Raw genomic sequence first — 20,605 nt, 5'->3', positions numbered from 1 at the left:
GTGTCTACACAAACAAGCAGACACATGCCAGTGACCGGTGGGTTTGTCCATCCTGTAATAACCTGCAGCCAAGGGCAGTGCCTGAACGAACACACACACACACACACACGTTATGAGTTATTGATTCTCCTGAGCAAGAGGCAGCTGGACTGTGTGTGTGTGAGTGAGAGAGTGACAAAGTGCGATCTTAGATTTGATTCAACTTTATTGTCAATACACATGCACAAGTACAGGGCAACAAAATGCAGAGACAACACTAAGCTGCCGTTTTTCCATCTTCATTCTGCTGTTTGACCTAACGAAAGTCAACTCTCAACAACATTTTACTGTCTGTTTGCATCTTCTCTAATTTCACTGAACACATCATCTCCACCTAAATAAAGCGGGCTTTGGTCCCGACGTCCAGAACTATGCCTCCATTTCTGGCTCTATTCATGCGATCGATTTTAACAGGCGCTGAAATGAATTGACAAGAAGCTGCTGGCGAGTCACTCATCACACGCTGCAGAATGATGATTAGAAGAATGAAACAATAACAACGTCCATCATTTACGCTTTGAGAGGAGGGAAAAGGTGTATTGTTAGTGCAGGTACGTAGATGGAGAAAGGAAGGCAGGGATCATTCCAACAAGTTGGAACCTTGTGTGACAGCTGGATTCAAGCAAGAACCTGACAAATGTAGAGCAGAAACATCTGGCGAGTGCCGACTTGATGAAAGAGGAAGCGATGTCTCCTAAACGGCCTGATTAACATTGGTGAGTGTTGTTGTGTCGGCAGAGTCAAGGGGATTCGCTCGCTCCTGAGTGAAAGGACTCGTTTGCTTCCGGCAGCGCGGCCTGCGGCTGAATCCTGCAGTGATGCGATAAAGGCTGGGCTGCATTTATCCACCTGCTGCCGAGGCTCCAACACAAGGTCAAAGAGCAGAGAGCTCTTAGCGATGCTTTTAATTCCCTTTATCTGCATCTGAATGCGTCTGTCAGCTACATGAAAATGTGCCCATGTTTGTTTCTAAATGAAGAGCTCAATTAGGAGAACGTCGTTATTAGTGATGAACAATTAGGTACAAGGCTGCGTGGGCCGACCTTGTGATGCACGTTGGTCCTTTTCGTTCAGGTCGTCCTGGCCTTCAGTCGCTAATGGAGAGAGAATCCGTCTCTTTAATGGCAGCAGTTGATCTTCTTTCATTTCCTGTAAACAAGTCCTCCAAGCTGAAAAGCTGCCGTCTTTGTTTGTTCCTCATTCAGAGGCAGGAACATGACGGTGAAGCTACTCGGCAGGAAGCACCAGCTTGTTCCACTTGTGTCACTACAGGTTCCGCAGACACTATCTCGTCTTCGTTTACTAAAGAGCCACAAAACTGTTCCCTTCACGGTTGTAGCTCGGTTTTACATCAGGACAAGCCTCAGCTCAGCTGGATGCCAACAGAATCCAGGGCCAAGTTGGTGCCCTGTGCGAGATCATGATTTGCACCCTCTACTCGACCGCCTAGTTCGCCTGTGCCCAGTCTCCGGTTCTCCATCCTGGGACACTTGATGGATACTGACCACTGCAGACCGGAACAACCCACAGGTTCTGACCTCGTCGTCTGGGACCCTGTGAAACATGTTCCTGCTTTCTATATCAACTTTGAGCTGGTACCTGGTCCAGCATCTCAAACAGAACCAACATGAACAGAGGAGTTCCTAAAAACTCAATCCTGAAGTACAACAATCACTGTTTTAGGTTTGCAACCAGACACTTTAACCACATGCACTAACTGGCTCAGTGCAGAAGAACCCAAGCAGAACTGGACCTTCTACCACCTGCCACATTGCAGAACCACATTCATGTGAGCTACGAGTGATGAATTTGAGCCTTCAAGCATCTGGTTATTAACGGTCAAGTCCAGAAAAAGCAAAAGAACTTGATGAAGATGCAGAGCAGATAAAAACAGTGAGTCAGAAAGAAGGAGCCTGTTTATTAGCCCTCATGTTAATCATAATAATCGTCCACCTTTCTCGGCCACCGACAGTTGTGGCTCAGGTTCATACACAACTACCTGTCAATCAGGATCTAATAGAAAAATTTGCAGGTTACAGTTAGGATGTCCATCCATTAGAAAAACAATAAAAACCAAAAGGAGCCTTTTTAGGACGAGACTCGAGATTAGGAAAACTCAACCGGAGTGGACCACTAACATGCCCAGTGCTGGTTCCAAGACGATCCACAGCGGTCCTGGAACTGTGGCTTTCCACCAGGCGAGTCCACTCCAGCGGTGTAATGACTGGGGACACCCACAGACGACAGGTGGAGCGCAGTCTAGCAGTCTTGAGAACCTAACACACACTTAGCTTCTCTGTTACACAAGTGAATTAAACAATCTCATTTATAAAAGACACCAAAGTACATTTAACTGGAGAGCACCCGCCAGAGTGGAAATTCACAAAAACTGAATGTTCAGAACTGGTGAAACAAATTTAAATAGAATTATTAATATTATTATCATTAATTATTATTATTATTATTATTATTACTACTATACCACACATACATAAAGCACAACCAGCAAGTCAACACACAACTTAACAGTAGCCAGATGTCCCGACAAGACAAACCTCTCTGTGGTCCGACAATCACAACATTCAGCTAACAACAACACACGTTTCAGCCAAGGTTCAAATGACACCGAGCTAATAGATTCAAATCCTTGTGGAGTTCTCTTATATTTGTATTAAATAGCCACGCAAAAAACAATATCCAGCCTAAAATCCAACAATCAGTCACAAAGAATCACACACATACAGCCAGGACTGAAATGACAAGATCCTCCAATTACAATAGGTTTAACTTTAGCCAACTAACAGATACAACACAAACGGCTTGGGGGTGGGTCCTAAAACAAACACTGCTCAACACGGCAGAGCTCATCTCAAATGGATCTGCCTGCTCAAATCACGTTAGGTCACAAAACATATCCACCCTATTTCCCCAACATCAAAGGCAGCAGAAATAATCCAAAAGCAAACACAGTCATTGGACTTTGGAACAAAGTATTGATAGGCTCATCATAATCATGTTTCATCAGTTTTCTTAAGTGCTCGATCATAAAACCATGTTAAATGTTAATTGCTTTTCAACTTTACAGAATCATCATGTATCTGCTAAACCCAAAAGAATGAACATTTAGACAGGTTAAACTAAAGCTAATGGACGTTCAGCTAACACTAAGCTCAAAGATTTAGTCCTCAAGCGTTCCTTTTACCTGCTCCAACATTAAATTAACTTTCACAACTTGTCCTAATGTTCATTGATTCATTTGGATCATTGTTCAGACAAAATAATAGAACGAGGAACTACAAAACCTTGTCCAACACATTACAAGCAGAAAATAAGCATGAATGAAAACGTTAGTCACAACCCCGGCATCATGTTAACGAACCTGACAAGGGCAGAACAAGCAAGAGGCCGATTTAGTTACTGCAAAAAGCAGCGTAATGAAAGTTAGCACGTCTGGCTCTAATCACCACCTAACACACCTACAGCCAACAACACGCACGTAGCGATGCACCATTTTGATTATTATCCTTTTTAGCCAACTTTCACCAATTTTCAAATGAAATTAGAAATAATTTAACTGCCACATTTATCCTGCTAGAATGTAGCTAAGACACAACCACTAACTGACACCATTCAAACTCTAGCTAGGCTGATGCACACAAAGCTTTGGCCAACACACTGGTTTCGCCTGTTGATCACTTGACTGATCAGCTCAAATTGGCAAAATAGAAATGCAGCAAAGTTACAACAATTATAAAACAGCATTTTTCCGCTTTTTGTAGTGACGGTAGAGACGAGAACAGTGTCAGCTGGAGTTCGACCACAGAGAGATCTGGCTTTAGACAACGCAATAGTAATCATCATTTATTCATCTTTACATCATAAAAACTAAAGAATCACCATAGAGATACAGGAATAAGAACTACTATCAAACCAAAAAGAAAACTAAATGCATCATTGCACCTCCAAGATGGTGACTAATCAGGTAAAATTAGACAAGAACAAATAGACCCAGCGAGCAAAGACTTAGTACAAAAACTGTTTTGTCTCTGATGGTAAAACTTTACATTTCCATCCGACGCTACTAAAATATTTCTATGCCAAAAAAAAAAAGTATTAACTGAGTCAAAACAAAATCTGACGCATGCTTTAAAACATTATCATGAACAAAAAAAAAAAATAAAATAATAATAATAATAATAATAATAATAATAATGTGATTTTCTTACTCAAGACTGCTAAGCCTTATACCGTTTTTTTATTGGAAAATAAAACTAGACAAAATATAGATTATACTGATTTTTCGTTCAAAGCCACACTGATACATTTTCAAGTTTGATAAAAAACAAAACAAAACAAAAAAAAGGTAGGTCTACATTGTGAGAAGACCGGAGGCTAGTCCAAAAAAATCTGCCCGACAAAATATCAACTTTGTAAAGGTTAAAAAACAGAAAGAATAGAGTTCGTGATTTTTCAGTTAATCCTTAGTTTTTCTCTACAAAAAAGGAGGAAGCGGCAGAGCGTTGCTAGGAAACCCCATTTCGGATGCCGTTGACGATCATTCCCAGGGCTTTACCTGGCGAGGCCAGAGCCTCTAATGATCCTGAAGAGACAAGAAATGACATGAGACAGACGGTACAGGAAAAAGCTCAGCATGAGACACCCACAGGTTCCTGTGTGCAACCATTCTACTTCTATTCTCAGGTGCTGGATCGGTTTCAAATGAACAGCTGCTGTGTTTTCCCCATCAGAGACACGAACGAAGGTTCAACCTAATGCAAGGCTTGAGGTTTAACCCTTTATCTGCTTTTAGTTCATAACTTGACCTGATACCAAAGGTCAGAACTGATAGCATTATAGTGTAAAACACATGCCAAAGCTATGGAAACGCAGAAATAAAGTGTGTCACGCCTCACCACAAGGTGATTCATTCAGTTTAGTGCTTTTATCAAATGTCTTACTGGTTACATTTAAATATAAAGTTTTGGACATTTGTAAGTAACAATCATTCATATTTTCACATTTTACTAGTGGAAATGTTTAATCTCCTGTTTTTGCTTTGTACAGCTAAACCATCAACTATCAGGTCAAGTCACAGTATATCAACAGAATGCGACAGGAAAAGTTCAGTCAGAAGGATCTTTGGTAACTAGGTTTAACACTATCATACTGTAGATGTGCTCTTCAGCAGCAAACCCCGATGAGGTCATGATTTAGCTGCTGCATTTCTAAAGCATCAACCGGGTTTGTTATTAGTATAGGAGCGTCAGATGTAAACGCCAGAGTTTAAAGAATCTCCGGCAGTGCTCTCTGCTGGCCTGACTGCCTGCTACTTCACAGACCAACTCGATAACCAATTAACATCTGGCCCAGCAGTGGTTCTTGTAGGAGCTAGGATGGAATCCGGTTCTAGCTCCTGCTCGTGTGCTTTACCTGTATCTGGGCCGGGTTCCACAGGTAGGGCTGCTGTCTGTAGTATTCTGCTAACGCTGCAGTATATTCTGGCACCGAACTCTGTTGGGACGACTGACCTGAAACACAAAACAGTGGCCTGTGACCATCACAACTGGAGCCAAAGCACCAAACACGAGCTCATGTGACCTGCTACATTTCAATAGAGACAGAAATGAAAGGTGGCCGCACTCTGTTTCTTGTAGTAGTCCTCCCAGGCTTTACTGTAGTCAGTCATCAAGCTCTGGGGCTGGGTCTGCTGACCTGCAGACACACAACAATCCAACAGTTTAAAGTGGGATTAAAGTCCATGGTCCAAACCTGCACTGCATGGGCACCATCTAACGGTCAGTGTTCATCTATAACAGACCCGCACATTCAACAGCTGCCCTGACCTGTGTAAACCCTACTAGACCAGTGCCACTGACTGTAGCGACAATGACCTCTAATCTCACTAAATCCTCTCATGACACTTTAGGCTCCTCATAAGTATTTTATTACCTAATAACTCATTATTTAAGACATGCGTTGATATGTTACAAAGTGCTTTACTTTGACCTGTAGCTAGTAGGTTACTTAAGATAGACTTAATTCATCCCAAAATTGGGAAATTCTTTTGTCTACAGCAGCAAGGTGACATACTAATGTACGGCCTGTTCTTATCTCCCGTCATCTGTATCTACCCCCAATGCCTCCATCACTGACCAGAGGTGTGTGAAACTAGAGCTGTGAAAGGAACCTGGGGCCTCACGTACAAAGGGTACTTACACACAAAAACCCGGAGTAAGCATAACTCTATACCTAAGGTCAGATGTATCAAAAACCACGTCAAGTAGAAACGCGCGCAGATCTACAGTAGCTCACTGGCTGGCGTAAGTCCTTTTCTACAGCTATTGGTCCATTAGTGACGCCAAGAGGTGAACTGGAAAACTGTTAATCACCTGAAAACAATCAACAATTAATTTACAGCCACGCATCTGTTAGATGCGTGGATTAGATTAGAGAAAAATATGAGCAAAACGGTGCAAACATATATTCTACAGCTCTGTTAGAGCATCTATTAGAATCTGGTAGAGGTCCCCGTTCTTGGATCAAGAGCAGCAGAACTGCCAGTAAATAATTTAATGGCCTTAGTATTAATTCCTGTTGCACATAGTAGAACCTATGCACAACCAAAGTACATCTTGGCTTCAACATCAGTATTAGTCGGTGGTTTAATGTAGAGAATTCCTATTAGTAGCTTAACCTGCAGCATTAACACCTGCACACACGGTCCTACACGGCGTACTGCGCAGACCATATTTAAATGGTCATAAAATGAATTTAGATGGAGGCGTGTCACGGGAGGAGTCTGCTACTCATTCACCTGCGCTCAATTCTAAGCACGAAGGAAGGAAACATGCATAGATTTGTACTTAGCAGCGAATGATACATCTGTACTTGCTCCAGTTCCACTGATGCACCAGAAAATAACAGGGAGCTTTAACGGCCAAGGTTCCTTTTACGAGTTTTACATCTTAAGCTGAACTTTCCTTAGTATGTGGACGGGCCTGCTGTGGTTACTGATGTGCCACATACATCATGGAAACAGCCCCTGACACTCATCTTTGTAAATGACACCAAGGATCTCTGCTGGCTCGTCCTTCTCTACGTTTGCTCTACACCTGAAAGACCCAGCGTGGGCCTGTGTATGTGGTCGTTACCAGGGTCTTGTTGTCCAGGGTTCTGCCAGCTGGTCTGGTAGGTGTTTCCCCAGACGCCAGTCAGGAAGGTCTGTCCACTGCCACAGCTACACACAGACACAGACACGTCAAACTGGGAGCTTCTGGACATTTGACAGCCGAGGAGCCCAGACAGGCGACTACAACTGTAAGCTTCGACTAATTGCCACTGGACATAGCTGCCATGCGGTTTGTTCAGCAGTGCTCAACCTTGGTCCTCGAGAGCCATTGGCTTGCCCGTTTCCCAGCCATCCCAGTTTCAAGCTAGGAGTGTTGGAAAACCGACCAGATTGTGTTCTCCAGGACCAGGATTGGCTAATATGGCAAATCATAAGCCTGTTGTACAGTAAACCAATGGTTTAGACATGATAAAAATCTTTACATGATTGACATTTAACCAGAATTTAGCAGACTTGTTTCTCATACATACTTCTGATGCGTAGCTGGGGCCTGAGTGAAAGGAGTGAATCCAAAACCTCCATTACTCATAATACCTGAACCCTGCAGGAGGAGTGACAGTTAAACACAACCACAGACCAACAAACGCCAACTGATGCAAGCTGGTATGAACAAGTTTTTTCTGATCATGAGCAGCTCCTGGTCTAGGTGCGTGTGCCCTGTCATACCCCGATTTTGTCATCGATCAGCTGACGGGCCATCTCCATCTGCTGGACGGTGCCTCTGATGGTGAAGACCCGGGTGTTGGGGTCGGTGGAGGGGGGAGGGTTCCTCTGCAGCTCCACATGAGCTCCAGACTGCTGGTTAATACTCTTAATGGTTTCTCCACCTGCACATATCAAAGGACAGACAGGTTCGAGATTGAAGCGGGTGTTTTTGCAGGGTTCGTCCATTTAATATTTAGTAGCAGCATAAAGCAAAGGAAGCGTCAACTCAAGCACTTTCATTCGAGCATCAACTTCTAGTTGCTGCTGTGTACGCCTCTCCTAAACCCTGAGCCTCCATCCAGATGACTCATGGACCAATATTAAGGGCCCAGACTGGGTCAGAACATGGTGATGGAAGAAATCCACCACGTCTATTCATCATCATGGCTTTGCTTCGCGAATGAAGATCATTGAGGAGGCTCTCCATGCGTTCTGCAGGCGTGTTCATGACTGATGAGTCCTAATTGGGACACACATGCTCAGCTACAACTACTGCAGGAACAGAGTTGGTCTAGGGCTGAATGCTGCTGAGGTGGCACAATCTTTTCCATCTAGATGCAGTCTTTTGTCTCTATCTACACTGTGCAATGTTACACTGTTGTCATGTGATCTGCTGTACAGGTTGGGTGTAATAGAAAAGGTGCAGACATGAGATGACAAACCCAAATAATCTCAAGAACTAATTATTTGTCTATCGCATCATCTTTATTAAAGTACAGTTGACTGACTCCTGGTAATTGGTCATTCTGTCTGGGGAGACGTTTCCCAGCAGCTCTGGTTTGTTGCTGGCACAATGACAACCAGCAGACTGCCACACAAACACATCATGTGGTACTTGAGCTCGACCCTCTTGACCTGCAGCAGAGTCGGGCTGCTGAGTGCTTCAGGTTTTAAGAGGTTTTTGAAGCGACTGAATGGGGCTGATGGCTCCTTAGTCTTTTGTTTGTTGTGGACTCTGGTCCTAAACAATTGTCTGCCACAGTTCAAAGGATCTTAGGCTCAGTGCACATGCAGCCTGGTATTTGAATACACAGGAGAGAAGGTTTTCTTCTAAATTAAAAGAGCGGTGAAACGACCAAATAATGTTATATTTCTGACTGTGTGGCACTCCCTTCCACGATTCCAATTGCCTCCTCGATTGCTGGTGAGGAAAAGGCCAATGACATCCACAGACAAGAAAACCTGTCCCTTCATGGCACAAAATGCAGAAAACCAAGCATTCTTTATTTTATAAAAAGGTTAGCACAGGAATGCTGTTGACACAGAGCCACTGATCTCTGAATCACGCATTCATATGACAATAACCTGCAGAGCTCACAATGATCCTGGCTCCTACCTTTGCCAATGACCAGGCCACACTTGTCAGCAGGGATGGTATAGGTCACTTCCTGAAGAGGACCGGGTGAGCCCATGGTCCAATCGCTACGACCTCTGACCCGGCTGCCCCGCAGGGATGAACCAAACCCATCACGCTCCTACAACAAAAGACGGTTAAAACTGGTATTCCACATATCTGGTGTCCATCCAAACTGGTCCAGTCCCGAGGAAGCCACCTGTGCGGTCTGGATCAGCTCGTTGATGAGGTGGACAGCGTGCTGACAGCGGTCTTGCTGGCCCATCACCATGGCAACACGCTCTGGACTGATGCCATCATCTGAAGATGGACACAGGAACAGCAAGAGGTCAACATCAACACCCTGTAATCTGGATGACACTGGTCAGAATTACAGTAAAACCCCGGTTGTGGTTCTCCTGATTAAGTGGTTAAAGCAAATCTGGAAAAAATGCCTTCCACCTGAAATACACCAGCTTTAGACTGGATCAAATTCAACCATTTAAACCTGGTGAAACTGGAACAGACATATACTAAACACTGCAACATGGACGATTTAGGTGTACATCAGACCAATAACAGTGTGTAAACAAACCTGTTTCAATGGACTGTAAGGATCTTGCAGAACAATTACTGTACATATACTGGAGTTTTTATTGTAGTAAGCTAGCTTTCAATTTGAAATGGCAGGAAATGATGAAACTGTAACCATGCAAAGGAACCTGCAGAGGTTTTAATGCTAATTTGACCAGATTGAGAAAACAGACCTGCTTTGAACTGGATCCGAACGCCTGCATCGTTCTGGATTTTCTTGATCATTTCCCCATTTCTGCCGATCACAATACCAACAGCAAACCTGGGAACTGGGACCTGCAAAAGCATTAAGAGAGGAGTGTTCAGATCAGGATCTGGGACACACGCTAACTGCTGGCTAATGCTAACGGAGTGTGTTCATGTTTGGTGCCGTACATCCAGGCTGCTTCCTCCCAGTCGAACACCAAAATCGTTGCGTCCTGGCCTGAAGTCTCCGTCCTTCTCCCTGATCACCTCCAACACCAGCTCTCTCGCTGCCTGGAGGAACAGAGGAAGGTGGGTCAGATGCATTGCCTCGCTACACTGGCAAAAACAACTCAACAAAAATAGTTTAGTTTACGATCACACTTTTTATTTACATACGCAGTGCTGCACGAAATACTCGAGACCAGAGGATTAAAATCACTAATAAAAACGACAGTACCGATTTATGAGACGCTCTTATGGGATTGATGCCAGTGAACCCTCCTTCAGTTTGGAGGGCACACGACTTCTTAATACAGAGTCAATTACTTCAGGAAGTAGTTTCTTCAGCCGATTTTCATTATAAATGTCTGAGGCTTATTAATAAACAAAGTCTGACCTCTGGGCCTCACAACGGAACCAGGTCCAGTGACTGGTTCTTGTGGTACCTGGTGGTTTGATGCTGCATTTAAAGACTCGGGACAGGGGACAGGGGACAGGGTTCTCGTATACCTGCACTTTGTATGGGTCTCCAGAGATACGAAGGGGTTTGTCTGCTCCCGTTGGCATCGGACCATCTTGAATCATCATCATCTTTACTCCTGCTCGCTCCTAAGAACATACAGAGATACTATAACACGACCTAACTCTGCACATTCATGTGCAGTGTCATTTAATAAACATTTGTTTTTTGTGAATCAGCCTACCTGCAGTTGTTTGATGGTGTCTCCTCCTCGACCGATCACAAGCCCCACTTTACTGGCTGGGATCAGCATCTCTTGCACTGATGACCCACCCTCCCCGTCACTGTGGAAACCTGGCCCGTTTCTACAGCGATCCACAATCTGGACCAGCAGCCGCTTTGCATGTCTGTAAACACACACATGCATGAGAACACATACAGATACACGCAGCAATTGAAGGAGGACATTAGAAAACTCACTCGATGCTCTCTGGAGTCCCAGTCAGGGAACATGGCCGCTCCATCAGACCTCCACTATCTAGACACAGCAGAGGTACGTTAATAGTAGACCTCTCCACTGTCTCCTGGTGTTGCCAAGTGTGGTTTGTTGGGTTTCACTAGAAAACCTTTCAACATCACTGAACTCTGTCTTTAGGTGATTGAGCTGTGATTTACTGATAATGGTTAAAGTGAATTTATGTCAGCACACTTACCAGCAGCAATCTGGATCTTGCAGCTGGATTCCAACTGGATTCTGGTGATCTGTTCTCCTCCTCGACCAATAACTGCAGGAAGAGAGAGATACTTATTTTTCCTCACAAAAGTTCATCAACTCCATCTCCTCCTACCACCAAAGCGTCTGGGCCCATCTCCTCCTCTTCCACCGCCTACAAACGGTTCTGGGCCTCATCTCCTCCTCCTACCACCAACGGTTCTGGACCTTATCTCCTTCTACCACAGACGGTACTGGTCCTAATCTCCTCCTCTTTCACCCCCTACAAACGGTTCTGGGCCTCATCTCCTCCTCCTACCACCAACGGTTCTGGGCCTCATTCCCTCCTCCTACCATCAACAGTTCTGGACCTCATCTCCTCCTCTTCCCACCAACTGTTCTGGGCCATATCTCCTCCTCTTCCCACCAACGGTTCTGGGCCATATCTCCTCCTCTTCCCACCAACGGTTCTGGGCCGTATCTCCTCCTCTTCCCACCAACGGTTCTGGGCCTCATCTCCTCCTCTTACAAACGGTTCTGGGCCTCCTCCTGCTCCTTCTCTTCCCACCAAAAGTTCTGGGCCTCATCTCCTTCTACCACCAACGGTTCCGGTCCTAATCTTCTCCTCTTTCACCGCCTACAAACGGTTCTGGGCCTCATGTCCTCCGCCTCCTCCTCCTCCTCCTCCTCTTCCCACCAACGGTTCTGGGCCTCATCTCTTCTCATCAACGGTTCTGGGCCTCATCTCCTCTTCTCACCAACGGTTCTGGGCCTCATCTCCTCCTCCTCCTCCTCCTCCTCTTCCCACCAATGGTTCTGGGCCTCATCTCCTCCTCCTCCTCCTCCTCTTCTCACCAACGGTTCTGGGCCTCATCTCCTCCTCCTCCTCCTCTTCTCACCAACGGTTCTGGGCCTCATCTCCTCCTCCTACCATCAACGGTTCTGGGCCTCATCTCCTCTTCTCACCAACGGTTCTGGGCCTCATCTCCTCCTCTTACAAACGGTTCTGGACCTCATCTCCTCCGCCTCCTCCTCCTCTTCCCACCAACGGTTCTAGGCCTCATCTCCTCTTCTCACCAACGGTTCTGGGCCTCATCTCCTCCTACTACCATCAACGGTTCTGGGCCTCATCTCCTCTTCTCACAAACGGTTCTGGGCCTCATCTCCTCCTCCTCCTCTTCCCACCAATGGTTCTGGGCCTCATCTCCTCCTCCTCCTCCTCTTCTCACCAACGGTTCTGGGCCTCATCTCCTCCTCCTCCTCCTCCTCTTCTCACCAACGGTTCTGGGCCTCATCTCCTCCTCCTCCTCCTCCTCTTCCCACCAACGGTTCTGGGCCTCATCTCCTCTTCTCACCAACGGTTCTGGGCTTCATCTCCTCCTCCTACCATCAACGGTTCTGGGCCTCATCTCCTCTTCTCACCAACGGTTCTGGACCTCATCTCCTCCTCCTCTTCTCACCAACGGTTCTGGGCCTCATCTCCTCCTCCTCCTCCTCTTCTCACTAACGGTTCTGGGCCTCATCTCCTCCTCCTCCTCCTCCTCCTCTTCTCACCAACGGTTCTGGGCCTCATCTCCTCCTCCTCCTCTTCCCACCAACAGTTCTGGGCCTCATCTCCTCTTCTCACCAACGGTTCTGGGCTTCATCTCCTCCTCCTACCATCAACGGTTCTGGGCCTCATCTCCTCTTCTCACCAACGGTTCTGGACCTCATCTCCTCCTCCTCTTCTCACCAACGGTTCTGGGCCTCATCTCCTCCTCCTCCTCCTCTTCTCACTAACGGTTCTGGGCCTCATCTCCTCCTCCTCCTCCTCCTCTCACCAACGGTTCTGGGCCTCATCTCCTCCTCCTACCATTAACGGTTCTGGGCCTCATCTCCTCCTCTTCCTAAAGACGGTTCTGGGTTTTATTTCCTCCTCCCACCAACAGTTCTAGGCCTCATCTTCTCTTCCTCCTACCACCAATAGTTCTGGCCCTCATGTCCTCCTCCTACCACTAACAGTTTGTGGCCTTATCTCCTCCTCCGCTTAACGATTCTGGGCCTCATCAACATTACCTGCTCCTACTCTTCCTTCCACCAAAGGTTCTGGGCTTCATCATCTCCCTCACCTCCTAGCAACAATTCTGGGCCTCATCTCCTCCTACCACTAGTGGTTCTGGGCCTCATCCCCTTCTCTTACAAACGGTTCTGGGCCTCATCTCCTCCTCCTTCTCCTCCTACCACTAACGGTTCTGGGCCTCAGCTCCTCCTCCCAACAGTTCGGGCCTTCTCTCCTCCTCCCCCTCCTAACGATTCTGGGCCTCATCATCTGCACCTACTCCTTCTTGGACCAACAGTTCTGGTTCTCATCATCTCCTTCTACCAACGGTTCTGGGCCTCATCATCTCCTTCTCCTACCAACAGTTCTGAGCCTCATCATCTCCTCCTCTGTCTACCAACGATTCTGGGCTTCATCATCCTCGTCATCATCTTCGCCTCCTACTCCTCCTCCTCCTCCTCCTCCTCTTCCTCCCACCAACAGTTCTGGGCCTCATTATCTTCTGCTCCTAACGGTTCTGGGCCTCATCTCCTCCTCCTAACGATTCGGGGCCTTCTCTCCTCCTCCTCCTACTAATGATTCTGGACCTCATCTCCTCCTCTTACAAACTGTTATGGACCTTATCTCCTCCTCTTCCCACCAACGGTTCTGGGCCGTATCTCCTCCTCTTCCCACCAACGGTTCTGGGCCGTATCTCCTCCTCTTCCCACCAACGGTTCTGGGCCGTATCTCCTCCTCTTCCCACCAACGGTTCTGGGCCGTATCTCCTCCTCTTCCCACCACGGCTCTGGTCCGTATCTTCTCCTCCTCCTCCTTCTCTTCCCACCAACGGTTCTGGGCCTCATCTCCTCCTCTTACAAACGGTTCTGGGCCTCCTCCTACTCCTCCCACCAACAGTTCTGGGCCTCATCTCCTTCTACCACAGACGGTACTGGTCCTAATCTCCTCCTCTTTCACCCCCTACAAACGGTTCTGGGCCTCATCTCCTCCTCCTACCACCAACGGTTCTGGGCCTCATTCCCTCCTCCTACCACCAAAAGTTCTGGACCTCATCTCCTCCTCTTACAAACTGTTCTGGACCTTATCTCCTCCTCTTCCCACCAACGGTTCTGGGCCTCATCTCCTCCTCTTACAAACGGTTCTGGGCCTCCTCCTACTCCTCCTCCTCCCACCAACAGTTCTGGGCCTCATCTCCTTCTACCACCATCAACGGTTCTGGACCTCATCTCCTCCTCTTACAAACGGTTCTGGACCTTATCTCCTCCTCTTCCCACCAACGGTTCTGGGCCTCATCTCCTCTTCTCACCAACGGTTCTGGGCCTCATCTCCTCTTCTAACCAACGGTTCTGGGCCTCATCTCCTCCTCCTACCATCAACGGTTCTGGGCCTCATCTCCTCCTCCTCCTCCTCCTCTTCCCACCAACGATTCTGGCCCTCATCTCCTCTTCTCACCAACGGTTCTGGACCTCATCTCCTCCTCCTCCTCCTCCTCCTACCAACGGTTCTGGGCCTCATCTCCTCTTCTCACTAACGGTTCTGGGCCTCATCTCCTCCTCTCACCAACGGTTCTGGGCCTCATCTCCTCCTCCTACCATTAACGGTTCTGGGCCTCATCTCCTCCTCTTCCTACAAACGGTTCTGGGTTTTATTTCCTCCTCCCACCAACGGTTCTAGGCCTCATCTTCTCTTCCTCCTACCACTAACAGTTTGTGGCCTTATCTCCTCCTCCCCTTAACGATTCTGGGCCTCATCATCATTACCTGCTCCTACTCTTCCTCCCACCAAAAGTTCTGGGCTTCATCATCTCCCTCACCTCCTAGCAACATTTCTGGGCCTCATCTCCTCCTACCACTAGTGGTAGGAGCCGGGGCCTTCTCTTCTCCTCCTCCTCCTACTAATGATTCTGGGCCTCATCTCCTACTCCTATCAATGGTTCTGGGTCAGGTTATGTCTGTTGTCAGTCAGGGTCAGCTCTAATAAAATGATAACTGTAAACATGTAAAGAAGAAGCCCATAGGGGGCCAATACCTAAAAGGTCAGAGGTCATACTTACTGAAGCCCACCATCCTGTCAGGCACCTTGTAATCCTCTGTGATTACCCTGCCACACACACACACACACACACACACACACACACACACACACACACACACACACACACACACACACACACACACACACACACACACACACACACACACACACACACACATTAACATTCAGGTGGCACAAATGCTCCATCTACAGTCAGTCGATAAGTGATTATGCTGATGTGACTGTGGGAGGACAGATCCATAGCACTTATGTGCCGCTGCTTTGACATGCGTCTTACAAGTCTACAATGCTCAGAGTGTGTGTGTGTGTGTGTGTAGATCCATCTCTGTGAGGACCCGCTGATGAGTCACTAGTATTCCACTTACTGACCCGGTTCTGACATTTTGGACTCAGAAGCCCGATTGGTTAGTGATGGTTTTCACAAAGACAGAAGTACAAGTGTTTGTAGTTGTCGTACCTCTGGTGGCCCATGGCTGCCAGCTGGTTGCCTACTGGGACAGACACATGACATGAATGGACACAATCAGCAGCAGATCACATCAGCAGCTTCTATCAATCCTACACTGTTGGGCCTGTGTCTCACGGGCTGGAGTGCAGTATCAGTAGCAGACTGATCCACCCTCTGTGTTAAGGAAAGATTTTACAGATCTTTTTCTACCTGCTGCAATCAGACCGTTTAATGAGAACTGTTAATTATCTACCAGTGCAAAAACTCACACTACATCAGTGGTTATGTTGAAAAGACTCTTCTCTGTGCAATATCTGCACAATATCATGCAATACCCATCCATGACTCTACTCACTCTGTGCCTACTTAGGTTAGCCTGGTCACTATTCTATTGTATTTACTGTATTCACTGCATACTCTCCTGCATCATGCTCATAATGTACAATATTCACAATTCATCCCAGAGCTCTGTTTAAGGATATGTGTTTGTATGGTTTCTTTTCTCTTTTTCTTGTTCTCTTGCTGCTGTAAAAGGTGCAATTTCCCCACTGTGGGACTAATAAAGGCATTCTTATTCTTCTTTTGTTTGCTTTGGGGAAGAACCTTTGCACACTTGGGAGATATTCATTTCAGCATAAAGCAGACTTTAATTTGTAAAACTGTATAGCCTGAGTAGAAACCCTTCATTTGGCAGTTACATTCATTCAGTCAAACCTTTCCACTTAGTTACAAAGGTTCTGATTGTAGCTCACCTCCGTCATCTCCTGGTCGTTTCTGTCCAGGGTAATACAGCGAGGGCTCCACGCTTCCCGAGGAGCTGTTGAGGTGGGACATGGCTTCTCCTCCGATCTTACCAACCATCTAAAACAAAGCCGGAGAACAGCTGTAAGCCCCTGGACGCTGGTTCCTTTGACCTCGAACTATGTTCCTATGGCGTCTCCACCAACATCCTGCAGCTTCACGTTTGTTTGACAGAGCCACGTTTCTCAGAAGACTCATAAAAATGGTAAAATGTGTTTTCAGTCACACATTTCCTACATTTAGGACATTAAGACAGAAATGTAACGACTGATGGTGGACAGCAGCTGGATGTGGTCCACTCAGCTCCGTTCAGCTGGTGTTGTTGATGTTCCAGAGGACAGAGGAACCTTCCTAATAAGGTTCCAGTTTGTCTGCAGACACAGCGTTCCATTCTGCTGGTCAGAGACGACATACATAAATGTCCAGTCATTAAGTAGTGATGTCTGATCTACTCTTTGAAACAACAGATAATTTGATTTTCTGTAATTAACTCAAAGGATGTCTTGCACTGTGCTTCCCTGTAGCCGCTAAATAAAACAACACCATTTCACTTATTTTGAACAGTAAGAACTTGGAGAGAACGGTGAACCTGGTCAACTTTATCTCTCACATCTAGTTTTGCATTTTTTTGAGACATTTTCAGTCAAATCGTGACTTTTTTTATTCGGTCGTCCAGAGTCAACAGCACTAGGGGTAAGTCACAGTGATAAGCTCTTAGCTGCTAGCTGACCTCACCTTGGCAGAGGAAAACACACAGGTAACCTTGAAGAAAAGAGCAGCAGGAAAACTAGTAAAAGACTTGTTCACAAACAAATGTTTTAGCAACATAGCGGCAAGACAATAAAAATACAAAACCCGTTCCCAACAATTTCCAGAGTCCAGAAGCCGCTTCATTAAAGTTAAACCTGAACTTTTTACAATATGTTAATGTTCCTATTGGTCCTACCACTTCATACAGTCCATGACCCCAACTATAAAGAAAAGTCACATTTGAAGAATGTAATAAAAATGTATTAGTGCCCAAGTTAAGAAGTAATAAATTATCTGAAACCAGTAAAATGTGACTTATACTCAAACTACCCAGATATTTTATTAATACTTCAACGACACTTAAATGTTATCCAGTGAATAGGATTTTGTTTCACCCACTAAAGCAATTGGTAATAAAGACAGGTTACACAGTTGAACGTGGACATAATCACAGCAGCCAACAACTAGACCTTAACTTAGACATGGTTTTATATAGCAGCTACTAGTATTTCAACAGCCAACTACAAAACGGCCTGATTCTATGATTTGTGTGTGACAAACACACAAAAGTGCAAAAGCAGCACAAAATAAATAACCACAAAGCTGAAACAGAACCATAGAGGCACATTTCACTCTGGAGAAACAGAGGAGTGTCAATGCTGGACGTGGCTGGACAATCTCAGGCTGCACAGCCACAAACCTGCTGTTGGTTCCCACACAGGCAGAGACAGGCCAAGCCCAACACCGAGACCGCTGGTCTGACGCTAGGCTGCTGTATATCAGAAAGCAGTTCATTCTGAAGTACTGAGGAGGTCCACCGCCCTGTTTAACCTCTGACACAGCAGAATGAAAACATCCAGCAGAACAGAACAACGATCCAACATACTGCACCGCTGCCACGCCAACCCTCTCCTGCCTGAGGGCATGTGACAGGTCCAGCTGAACAAAAAGCTTTTACTTTACAAACAATACGAAACCAATAACAGCTGCTAAATAAGAGGAAAAGTGATGTTTTCCCTCAGCCCACCTGGTTCTACATGCCCACGAAACCCAGACAGAATCATTCTGCTGACTGTGTTGAACAACTGACCCAGTAGAGAGAGAGAGAGACTGAGACTGACTAAGGATGAAGAGCAGAAAGTTCTGTTTAGAGTTCGTATTGGATCAGCTGCAGCATGTGCAAACGCAATTAAATCAGAAAAAAGAACCTGAGTGAGTAGTGTCACCCCATGAGCCTGTACTCAATTGGACACTGGTACTTTGAGATATTTCAAATTAAACTTCACGACTCCTGATTTATATGATGATTTCTAACTTTCCATGAACAGACTTTATGCACTTGCTTGTAGTATTGGTGGCAGCATTAGGTTATTAGTGGTACTCTGTGCCTCTTGGGGAATAGATGAGCTGGACTGGACCAGCAGAACTTTAAAAACTTGGAAAGTGATGAGATGAAAGCTTCCAGAGCTGGAATCCTACTGCCTTATGCGTGTACTGTACCGGTGTAATGCCCTCTGTGGGTTTCTATAGGGAGCCGTACATGGCTGTGGGGTTGTTGCATAACCAACTTACAGTAAACAGCAGGCTGAGAAGGGACGGGGACGAGGGGACGAGGTCCAGCTCTCAAACTGCTGGAAAACATTCGGGGCACCAACGCGCTGCTTATCTTGCTCCCCGGCGTCTGGATCCAGTTTTTACGTCCGGAAAACTAACTAGTCACCGTTTCGACGCCGTGACAGCCCAACAGGTTGCTGCTGCCCCAGTGACACGTGTGGCCAAACTTCTGCCCCGCTCCCCCTCTTCGCCACCACTGCCCCTGCGCTCCCCACTGGGTGACAGCTCCCCCAAGTCCCTATAAACTACCCCCCGAACCATGTCAGTCCAGGCAAAGTAAGCGAAACTGGTCCCAAGACCAAACTCCGAGTTGCTTTCTGAGCTATGCTAGCACGCTAGTCACAGTGTGTTTGTGTGTGTGTTGACGGAACGCATAAGTTAGGAGAAGCAGATGCATAACACCGAATAAAAGTGCGTTGGCTCGATTTAACCGGCCCGGTTCGGCCTGGAATCAGTGTGTGCCGAGCTCTAGTTAAGTTGTTACCTGCCGGGCCCTCTGTAAAACATCGACTAGGCCTTCTGACTTCAGCCCCGGCTGGTTCATCGAGGCCTGTCCCTGCACCAGCTCCGCCATCATAGCTAGCCGTTAGCCTTTAGCCGTTAGCCGGATTAGCTGCTAGCTAAACTGAAGCAGCCGTCACAGAGAAACTAAAGCAGGAGGCCACACTCCAACGGCTTTTCATGGCAACACGGACACAAGTACGCCTCACGCCTCAAAATATTAAAATATGTATCAATGAATACATTTATTAAATCTATCTTCATATTTGCATATTAATGGTTTTATCTGAAGCCTGAGGTCTGACAATTTATTGTCAAATCGTCAACAACTGAACCTTTAGATAGAAAAAACGTTTGCGCTACATACCTTATATTCGCACAATACTGTTTATATAAAATGTTAACATATTAGTCTGTTAGGAGAAGAAAAGTAAATTATTAAAGTAAAAGTAAGACTGTCACTGTTCTTATCATTAACATCATTAACATTTGTGTATTATATTCCCATTTTATATGGTATTGAAATAACATCATGTAAAATACATGATGTGATTTAAATACATTTTAACATAAGATGACGTTTAACATCAGATCCAACCAAAAGGTTTTGCGGAGGTGTTTGTTTAAAACAGTGTGTCCTCTTCACTATAGAGGATCTCTGTCACTGCTCAGCTGTTTGGTTGCAGCTCGCGCCTCTCTTTCCGCTTCCGCGTTCAGTCACGTGTTTCAGCTCCACAGGTGGCGCGTAGAGTGAAATCTAATAATAATATTGATAATTGAATCTTTATGGATCTCACAGTGGGGAAATTTGTCTCTGCTTCTGGCCAATTCCCTGGAGGAGCAGTGGGCAGGGACATTTGGCTTCTCAGGCCGATGCTCTACCTGCTGAGCATCTAGGCCACACCTTTGAGTTTTTCAGTGAGTTTGTTCTGTTGCCCTAATGGAAAGGAAATGTCTTAGAAGAATATTTATCGTTAGGAACCGTCACTGTTATCTGATAACCTCTGACCTCTGCAGAGAG

The 20,605-nt window shown here is 46.1% G+C and overlaps 1 protein-coding gene across 1 annotated transcript; it reads right to left on the bottom strand.

Annotated features, from left to right (window-relative positions):
- Positions 1–1,937: 1,937 nt before the first annotated feature.
- On the bottom strand, positions 1,938–19,728 carry LOC114861942 (far upstream element-binding protein 3-like). The gene is made up of 18 exons (XM_029161702.3): positions 19,568–19,728; positions 16,671–16,779; positions 15,928–15,961; positions 15,469–15,515; positions 11,379–11,450; positions 11,146–11,203; positions 10,910–11,072; positions 10,716–10,814; positions 10,176–10,277; positions 9,974–10,076; positions 9,427–9,527; positions 9,210–9,348; positions 7,835–7,995; positions 7,639–7,709; positions 7,191–7,276; positions 5,680–5,751; positions 5,470–5,567; positions 1,938–4,639 (listed from the first exon to the last, which is right to left on the bottom strand). The coding sequence occupies exons 1-18, from the start codon at positions 19,658–19,660 to the stop codon at positions 4,631–4,633; spliced, it is 1,617 nt and encodes a 538-aa protein (XP_029017535.1). The 5' UTR covers positions 19,661–19,728; the 3' UTR covers positions 1,938–4,630.
- Positions 19,729–20,605: the final 877 nt, after the last annotated feature.

The sequence above is a fragment of the Betta splendens genome, chromosome 9 (genome assembly GCF_900634795.4).
Source record: "Betta splendens chromosome 9, fBetSpl5.4, whole genome shotgun sequence".
Classification (NCBI taxonomy): Eukaryota; Metazoa; Chordata; class Actinopteri; order Anabantiformes; family Osphronemidae; genus Betta; species Betta splendens.
The sequence above is the reverse complement of the archived record's forward strand: the minus strand, read 5'-3'. Positions and strand labels throughout refer to the sequence as shown.